Source organism: Uloborus diversus, chromosome 8 (genome assembly GCF_026930045.1).
Source record: "Uloborus diversus isolate 005 chromosome 8, Udiv.v.3.1, whole genome shotgun sequence".
Classification (NCBI taxonomy): domain Eukaryota; kingdom Metazoa; phylum Arthropoda; class Arachnida; order Araneae; family Uloboridae; genus Uloborus; species Uloborus diversus.
The window spans coordinates 152102203-152112089 of NC_072738.1; the positions used below are offsets into that span (position 1 = coordinate 152102203).

Here is a 9887-nt window from a genome sequence, read left to right on the forward strand (position 1 = left end):
CATCCGGAGTGTCGTGAAATCCGGGTGTCGCGATAATGAGGTTTAACTGTACTTGTTTTTCAAAAAGTGGAAAGTATTTTTTGAATAAAGATTTGTATATAATAATCTCAGTACTTCTTAAGTTGCACCAAAGTATTGTCCATTTTCCATGAGAAGGCACTTTACTCCGCCTTCGTCACGTGGTACCCGATGATTCTATTTCGTTGTTTTTGGCAGAAGATATATTCGGATCATAGCATTTTGTCGTAAAAGCAGCTGTTTTTAAAATGTAAGAATAACGAAAGTAGCAACAGGCAAGTGATATAAAGGACACTTAAATTTTTTTTGCACGTTAAAATTCAATTGAACTCTGTTGGAGAAGGTGGGGCAAAGTGCCTTCTTGTGGAAAATGGACCATAATTCTTCTGCAACGCCCTTGTACAAGATGCTTATTTTAGAAAATTCTTTACAAAGTTGCAATTCTTGGGGGGGGGGGGGACTATGGTTTTGACTCATGAAAAACTTAGTTTCTGATTTTGGTTTGGCAGCAGTCCATAAATGATGTCACACAATATTTTTGCATGGTAAGAGGTCAGGCAGCTTACCCATTTCACAAAATTCACCAAAATCTATGTTTGAATGGAAAAACGTGAAAACAAACAATAAAACTTCCATGAAACCAGTTTCAATATTTTTGAACCCTTTGTCACCCACCACACAATTTTTCAAAAACATATTCGTATAAGAAAATATGATGTCACACTTCTTATCATCTCCCTCCACCTATCACAATTTCAAGCACAACTCCCCCCCCTCAAAGGGGGGTATCATTTGTGGACAGCCCCTTGCCTTGTTTCTGTCCTCTTTCCTAAACTATGAGCAGTACAAAACTTGATATTTTTTATATTTGTCATCCTAAAATTTTATTAACATTGTCCTTTTTTTTTAATATCCATACTCTGACTCTTGTACTCAGTGCAAGTCCTAAACACAAACTGAGAACATTCTATTGCTAAACCGTTTTGAGCTTTTGGAGATACTTACAGGGATGGTCAAAATGAATATATGAGTTGCCTATGTACAAATGTTAGGAAAAAGAAACTAATCAAAACTGTCTCAGAGTTAAAAATTAAGGTTCAAACCTGCAAGTTTTTTTGTGTGTATGTGTGTATTTATTCCTTGATTTTTAATTTGTGCGAAGCTGTTTTCAAAGAGTTTTACTTTTCTGAAAGATTTTCCTTTCCTCTGTCCAAAAACCTCAAATGATTGCCTTATGTGAGTGAAATATGTTAAAATTGTGTACTATATCTTTCAGATTTACTTACTGTTAATGAAACTGCTGCTGAACCACCTCATGAAGAAGGAAATAGTATTAATTCCCCAAGGAATTTAGCATTGGAAGCTACTTTTATAAATCATAATTTCTCACAACAAGTGCTGAAAATGGTTTGTCATTGTTTTAAATAAATAACGATGCCTTCATATAAATTTAAAGTGATTTGTATATGCAATGAACTAAGAAACTACCTATACATTTGTGTTTGTAATTCTGCATTATTTGTTTACAATCACTTGAACTTTCCTTTTTTTTTTCAAAGCTTCATCTAATTTCTGCAAGCATAGGAGATATGGAGTTATTCATTAGGATCTTCTGAAGTCAGATTATTTGAAATTTGTTTTTCATGATTCTGACTTTTTGTAAATATTTTATTTTGCGTTAGGAGTTAATTTGTAATGAAGCAGCCTTTTGTTCTTCATTTAAACATCACATGTGGTTTGTTAAAATCAGTGGTCGGAAGTAGCGCACTACAAGTAGTGACACTACTGTAGTACCTATATCTTTTAACAGGTTTTAGTGCATCACACTACTTCTTTTTAAAAAGTAGAGTAGCAAGTAGTGTGATACAAAAAAGGAGGAAAAAAAGGGTAGTTTGTAACAATTTCTGTAAACTACTTTTAAATAAAGTTTTTAAAAAAAATAAAACTATGTTCAAATCAATCTGATTGGTGCAAATCTTACACGGGTCATCAGCAGATGCAATGAGAAATAAATACAAGCTGACCTCAGACATTTCATTTTGACACCATGCTTTCTGAACTCTGCATTGGTAGTGCTCTGTGTTTATGTTTCTCTTAATGAGAGGTTTTAAGTAGCTGAGCTGGTCTGTAACTCACTTAAAACTCAAAATGGAGGGGGGGGGGATTTATGCATTGTATTTGCAGATGTATTTTTACTGAGCACGGAATACATTTGCAAGCTTGATTAACTTTCTAGTAGAAGACTGTTTTTTTTTTTAACAATTTGTGTTCCAAAATTTTGGTGATTGAGAACTTTCAATCTCTCATCCCTATTCCCTTTGTTGCTAATTGATTTTTTTTTCTTTCTTTAGGGTGAAGAAAAATATTCTTTTGAAAATGTTAATCCTTTTATTCAAACAGATGAAGAAGTAGAAGTTGCATCTGTTGCATACAGGTAATTTTCAGTCTTTTGAACATTATGTAAATGTAGCATAACAGAACTGTACCGAATTGCATAGACTTAAATTTATTTTAATTTGCATTTTAGATATCGGTTATGGGATCTTGGCGATGGTGTTGAGCTGATTGTACGTAGTGAGCATGATGCCGTAATGTTAGGTCCAAATCAAGAATTACAGTTCATTAATATAAAAGCCCTAAATGAGTGGGATCCAAGGGTAAGTAATTCAGTTTTAAGGTCTTCAGAGATGCATTTAAAGGGATTTCCTATTGCAGCTTTAGAAACATATCTAGGTTCATTTTAATTAAGAACTTAAAAATACTAGATATAACCAAAATATCAGCTAAATTAAAAACTGCATCTGATCTTTTCTTTTTATCATTGAACAACAAAAACAAATATCTGTAATTGAACGTCAAATGCTTGATGTCTGGTATAATTTAAGTGAATAAACATTTGTGTATGAATGCTTAGTGTTTCAATAAAAGTTTGTGCCATCAAGGAAAACTTAAGGTTTTTTCTTTTGTTTATGAATTAGGGTATTTATAAATATTTGTCTAATTACTTGTATATTTTAATGTGATGACTCCCAAGCTTTTTATATTTGTAGATATAATTTCACTGCATAAAAAGTGTATTAATCAACCTGAGTTATATTAAAATTTCTTGATTGATCAAACTGCCAGAACTTGATAGTCAGATTTTTATTTTTCACTTAGCATTAAACGTGCCTTATTTTTCAATCTATAATCCACAGGTACACCAATACTTTGTAATTGTTAGAAACAAAATTGCAATGCATCATACAATGTGCTGATCAATGTAATCAGTTCTTGTTTGTGCCTATAGTAGTTTAATGAAGGAGCGTCCCCAACTTTTTGTAATCGGTAAACATTGGGAGGAACGTCATAGTCAAGCTGTAAAAAATAAAAGACATTGTTATTTTGCTAAATGTGTCTTATCAAGGGCGCCTATATGCAAAATTATAAGAGGGCGGGGTTAGGAGGGTATTTTCTCCATGGAAACCGATTTCAGGACAGATTAGAGCCATTAAAGTATTTCATTTTTAATAACTTATTCATTAATGGCTGGAGAATAAATGTTTTTACATTTTTGCAAAGAAAAAAAGTACCAAAAGCAAATTGTCGACGGTTTACAGCGTGGCCCTCCCCCTGTATCTGCTCCTGGTACCGGTAGATTCAAGACATCCCGGCAAAGGCACCCATATAGAGGGTAAGGGGGGCTTTAGCCCCCCTTTAGAAATGAAACTTCCTTGCTTTTAGTGCTTTTTTCTTTGCAAAAATGTATAAAAATTTCTTTTCCAGCCAGCAAAGAAAAAAGTACCAAAAGCAAGAAAGTTCTAATTTCAAAGGGGCCCCCCTTGCCCCCCTATATGGGCGCCCTTGTGTCTTATATTTTGTACTTTTGAACCAATAGCAAGAGCAGTCATTAGCCAAAAATCAGATACTACTAGATAACTGTTCAGTTATTAATATCATTCATACTTTGTGCCATCAAAAAATAAACAAATTTTTTAACATGTGAAAGCCAAATGAGGCTGTGAGAAGCAAAGGGATGCAAGTGGATGATTTCACATTTTAAGTAAAACGCATTTAAGGATTAGCTCCTAGGTAGGCTTTCATTGAAATTTTTTTTAAATCATGCTCTATAACAGCAACTACCAGGATTACTAGTACCATTTCTTGCCACAAGACAGAGGAAAGGTTCACCTACCGTGTGTACTGGTTATCTCCAAAATTTTAATTTTGCCACTTACATCCCATTGCTTCTCATTGCCTCAAATGTGTAATATATCAACTACTTAAAAAAAAAAAAAGCCTTAGTCATTGAAAATAGTCTCCAGATAAAGTTCTTAAAATATAATAGTTTTTGTGAGGCAAAGTGCATTGTTCATTAAATATCTTACATTAATTAATAAAATTAATGACTGTTATCACATGTTTTAATGATGTTTAATTTTTAACATGAACAATTTTTGTTATAGACATCTGGTGGTATTGATTGGCGTCAAAAGTTAGATACTCAAAGAGGTGCCGTTCTGGCAAATGAACTAAAGAACAATTCATGCAAACTGGCAAAGTGGACTGTCCAAGCTCTCTTGGCTGGTTCAGATCAAATCAAATTTGGGTGAGTACTTTTGCACTTACCACTGAAATTCCTAAATTAATAAAGTTAGGTTTAATGAAATGTCCACAAAGAATATCATTAACTCATCAGCAAAATGCTTGTGTATTACTTAATTTAAATTATTTATAATATTAAAATGATTACATGTAGTTCTTGAATACTGTCGGCCCCACTTTAAGCAAATACCATCAGTTTTAGAACATGTTATTCGTTTAGCGGGTTATTTGATTAGGCCGAAAAATGTTCTTTACGTTACCAAACTAAAAACACTTGACTATGTTCATAATAGTAAATCAATAGCTCTTTAAAAGAAATAATTATTGTTAGTGGTAAAATATTTTTGAAAACTAAATAAACAAAATAATATACTAACTTCAAATTAAAATATATATTTAAAAATTTTTTTGCCTCCAATTTTCCTAAATTACTTTTTAAAACATTTCAAGTTTCTCAATAACAATTTTGTATCTCCTGTTCTGGACCATAATGAAAATTATAATCCCCTCTTAAACATTCACAAAGCCTAAAGCCTATTATTCTGTGGTCAAGAGGTTTCAATTGACTTGTATTTTCTAAGAGAAAAACTGCCTTCACATTTGAAACCTTCCACTATGTACCCCAAACATTATCCCCCCCCCCTCAAAAAAATCTTTTTGTTTCTTATGTTATGTTTGAATTCCTTTTTAAAAAAATATTTGCAAAAAGCACACCAATCTTGTTTGATTAAGCGAGGATCTTCAACATTGCATCTGTGGGGAAATATTTGGTTCCGGTAGGCTTTACTATAAGTCGGGGGGGGGGGGGGGGGTCTGTCTTTTGCAGAGACAAAATGAAACATGGTTGCAGAACTAAGACTATTTTATTCATATGTGTGTCTTGTGCATTTCTCATGTTGACTTAACAGTTTCTATATGAGGAAATATGTTAGAGAAATATGACATATAGTTTGAAACTACCCAAAATTTGTTTAGCAAAAATGAAATAGAAGAGATCTTTTCATCATTACAGATTATCTAATAAAACAATACTAATACTAATTAAATATTTCTCATTATTTTTAGGTATTTTTTTATTCTCTTGCTTTCTGAATTCTTCTATTTTTAGAAAGCAAATTATACACTAGATCTATTACCATATAGCCAGATATTTGAAAATTTTGAAATTTTTACACATGGTTCAGTCAAATAATAGAATTTTAAAAAATATGTCTACAAAAAAGATAAAAAGCTGTAAAAGTTAGTAATGGAAGGGAAGTAGTGAGGTTTTTCTTGTGTAATTCATGCTGTGAATGCATCACTAAAGCAAAAGTATTTTTTTCTTCAGATATGTTTCTCGTGTTCATGTGCGGGATTCTGCCAAACATGCTATATTAGGAACTCAACAGTTCAAGCCTAAAGAGTTTGCTGATCAAATCAACTTAAACATGGACAACGCTTGGGGTATACTCAGATGCATCATTGACACTTGCATGAAATTAAAGGAAGGAAAATATCTAATTATGAAGGATCCAAATAAGGTACTTCTCTAGTTTTATTCATGGTAATTTTAAGAACAAGTACTTTGCCATCCAGCTTGTTTTTGTCTGTTTCAGTTTTAATTGAAAATAATTGCTTTATTTCGTAGGAAAGATTTTTTTTTTTTTTTTCAAATACAGTCAAACCTCCATATATCGAACTTCCACATATCCAAATTTTCTATATATCGAAATCCCAGCAAATTTCTATGTTCATTACATAGAAAAATAGTTTCTATATATTGAAAGAATCTCTATATATCGATTTTTTTTTTCAAGACATGCATACATTTTTTTTTTTCCACTTTAGACTGTTTGTCTCATGAAAAATGAAGATTAGGGGAGAAAATTATGTTTATTAAAGGTTGCTACGAAACTCATAAGGAATCTGGGGTTGAGGGGTGTGTAGATAGGTCGTTGTTTCGTTCTGAAGTTCTAAAATTCCCTCAAGTTTGTTTCAAATCTTAGTTGTAACCAGTAGCATTGTAAAATCAGTTTCAAGTTCTCCCTTTTGTCTGCTGATTATCATTCCTAGTCTTTTTAGCTGCAGTAAAAATCATTCAAGTTAAGTAGATTGATTTTTTACTTTTCTTTCGATTACATTGTCAAAACGAAAGTCCCCAAATGTTGCGGATCAAGTTGAATTGAAGAAGAATGAAGATGCATGAAGGCGAAAAATGTAATTTCTGTTATTTTTTTAATTCTGAACTTTTATTTAATCCGATGCTCGTATCAATTAGAAATTGGTTTTCACACATGTAAATTAGCTTTAATTTTAATGTTTTAGGAGACTTTTAGGATAAAATAAGGTTGTTTGCTATGTATCGAAATTTCTATATATCGAATTTTTTTCCGACAATTTGCAATTTCGATGTATGGAGGTCCGACTGTAGTTTATATCAGCACATAATTTAGTTGCGAAATAGGTATCTTCATAGTCTCGCATTTGAAAATGCTTTTCATATGATAATTTCAAAAACCTGGATGTTTCATTTATATTCAGGTATCTGTCTGAATCTAAATGATACTGATTTATAGAGACTGGTGTATTGATGCTGTTATTTTCATATTGCTATGCGTTATTTTCATTGGTTGATAACTTATTTAGAGTGAATAAATTTAGAAGAGAAAAACTGATATTGCTTAAAGAATTTATCTGATGTATTTTCATAACAATCTTACTTTTTAATTTTAGCCTGTTATTCGTTTGTACGACATCCCTGACAACACTTTTGAAACTGAAGATGATGATGATGACGACGATGGGGATGATGAATTAAATGGTATATATTTGAATTTTGTTTGAAGTCCTGTGATAATTCTGATAATTTTTAGATAATTAGAAACAATTGATTGGGAAAAAACTTTTGAAATAGTTGCATATTTATTTATTCGTAATAAAAAAACTACTTGTTCTGTTTTCAGATAAGGATTTATCATTCCAAAGCAATATTTAGTTTGTAAAGTGGAAAATTGAGTTCTTGCAAAAATAAATTTCCATATGCTTTTTATTAAATCAAATTTTTAGAAGTGAAGATAGGGTTAAAAACAATTTTACAATGTGTCCTGAAAATACAATGTAATAGCTCTCATACATTATATTTGAAATATTTTGCATTACTTTTGCTTTTATTGATTTTGCATGCTGTTTCTTTCTTTTTCAGAAGGTGGAGAAGATTGATTGGCCCTCTTCCTTTTCTTAATTCGTGTTTTGTCATGCTGGAAAAACTTTTTTGGACTAAACTACTGAGACTTACCTAAACTATTGGACACGACTTACTTACTAAACTACTTGGACTTCACTTTTAAATTTTACAGTTTTTAAATGCTTTTATTAAACTCAAGTATGATTTATTACAATAAATCAGTTACTGAAAAATTACTATCTGCTTCTCCATATCAAAACAATATGTATAAAAATGTAAAAAAAAAAAACAGAAGAGAAGAATTGTTAGTGTTTCATTAAAGTTTTCCAAATGACAATGTTGATGATTTTATTCGTCCTCTTCTAGTATTTTTCTTTCCTTTAATTTTAGTGAATTCAATAGTATTTTTCAATGTGCATGTAGAACATTGTTTTCAATAAAAAATTTGCGCATTTCTTATTTGTTTGGGAGAAATGATCATTTGGCTCAGTTTTCAAAGAGCTGATATTGATGAAATTTAGAAATTGACAAAAAATGTTTTTAAAAAAAATTTAAATTTTAGTGAGTATAACTTTTAGTGTGGGTGAGTATATTTCTTAAAATCCTTCACAAATCCAATGCTGAGCTAATTGAAATTTTATTCAAGTCTGGTTTTGCATATGCATTCATTTTATTGTTCTTGAAAATAAATAGGGAAAACTCAACATCTTCTAAAATGTATTTAGATCACACATGTAAGATGGAGTAGAATGAAATGCAGAGTATGTCCGAGAATTATACTACTGAAAAAGCAGCTCTGTCAGTTTTTTGCCAGAGGAAAAGAGGGCGATTGGAAAGATAAGTATTTGACTTTTGTCCCTGTAAAGAGTAGGAGATTTACTTTCTGATGGAGGGGTGACTGCGGGAGGGGGTAGAGCTTCTAAAGATGGACAGGCCATCCTCAGGCCTAGACCCCTTTGGACTGTCTAACCTGATAACAATGCAGAGAAGATATTTGAGAAAGTATGGAATATTGATGTCAGTTCATTTCCAACTTCAAAAATGGATTCCCATCAACCACATGCGACATTCATTCTTCAAGAACATTTCAGTTATTAGAAGTAATTTATTGAGACTAAATTTGAATAAAAAATGTGGTAAAATACATAGCTGCCAACTTGTAAGATTTAGCCTTACATTGTAAGATTTTTGGAGGTATTGTAAGTTTGTAAGATCTTATGGCATAATTGTAAGATAATTGGGTTTTAGATCTCTGGGGTATTGCTTTTTTTTTTATGAGTTTCCTGTTATGTTGCTTCAGAAGAATAGAGAAACTGCAGATGAAGAGCCTAAGATAAGCTCCAAAGTGAATTTCGCTCTGTACAAATAGATAATTTGCCCGATGATGTGCTAAAAAGGGAGAGGATGGATAAAAAATAGGCTGCTTTGAAGAAATTAGTTAATGTCAATGGGTCATTGAAGTATAAAGGCTAAAATGGAAAGCATAGAAAAAGAGACTCTCCTTTTCTATGCTTTCCATTTTAGCCATACCTCACAGCAATGCAGAGTAGAGTGCAAAAGAATATTCAGTAGTGTCAGAAAGGCAAGGACAGAGCTGTGCAGTTCTCTGCTTGATAATAACCAGAATAACACACACACATTAAGAATTTACAAAAAAAAAAATTGTTTTGAAAAAGTTACTGAAATAAAATTTTTGAATGTTGCTAAGTCAGCAACTTAAGAAATCTTAAGTTCCAATTAAAGTTGTTTCAGCAAAAACTGCTGACTGCATTAATTTATGAAAGAAAAAGTAAGATAACGCAGCAAGTTATTTGTTTCTTCCAAAAGAATATTTTTATAAAAGATTAGTATTAAATGATGCATCTTACAGAAAAATATTCGACAATATTTTAAAAGTGCACACTTGTATTCTTAAATTTTTAAGTGCATAGGCCTGCCTTTTTGAAACTCACTGTTTGTTGTAATCCTACGTTTATCTTTTGTGAAACCAGTTTTTTTTTTCGCTTTTTTCTGTGCTGATTATAACTTCAAGTAAAGATTTTAAAATATAATGCATTTAGTTTTAACAGTTTGTTGTGTGCTGCTTAAAAAAGTGTACAAATACACCCACGCCATGCATTGT

General features: G+C 31.6%; 1 protein-coding gene across 1 annotated transcript in view; it reads left to right on the forward strand.

The window, feature by feature from the left end:
* The window catches only part of LOC129227495 (eukaryotic translation initiation factor 3 subunit D-like), a 46744-nt gene extending 38531 nt beyond the window's left edge, over positions 1-8213 (forward strand). The window contains exons 9-15 of the mRNA XM_054862069.1: positions 1295-1425; positions 2370-2452; positions 2546-2675; positions 4464-4606; positions 5930-6122; positions 7315-7402; positions 7784-8213. Of these exons, the coding sequence (XP_054718044.1) occupies positions 1295-1425; positions 2370-2452; positions 2546-2675; positions 4464-4606; positions 5930-6122; positions 7315-7402; positions 7784-7800 (785 nt within the window). The 3' untranslated portion in view covers positions 7801-8213. The remainder of the gene's footprint in view (positions 1-1294; positions 1426-2369; positions 2453-2545; positions 2676-4463; positions 4607-5929; positions 6123-7314; positions 7403-7783) is intronic.
* The last annotated feature ends 1674 nt before the right edge of the window (positions 8214-9887 follow it).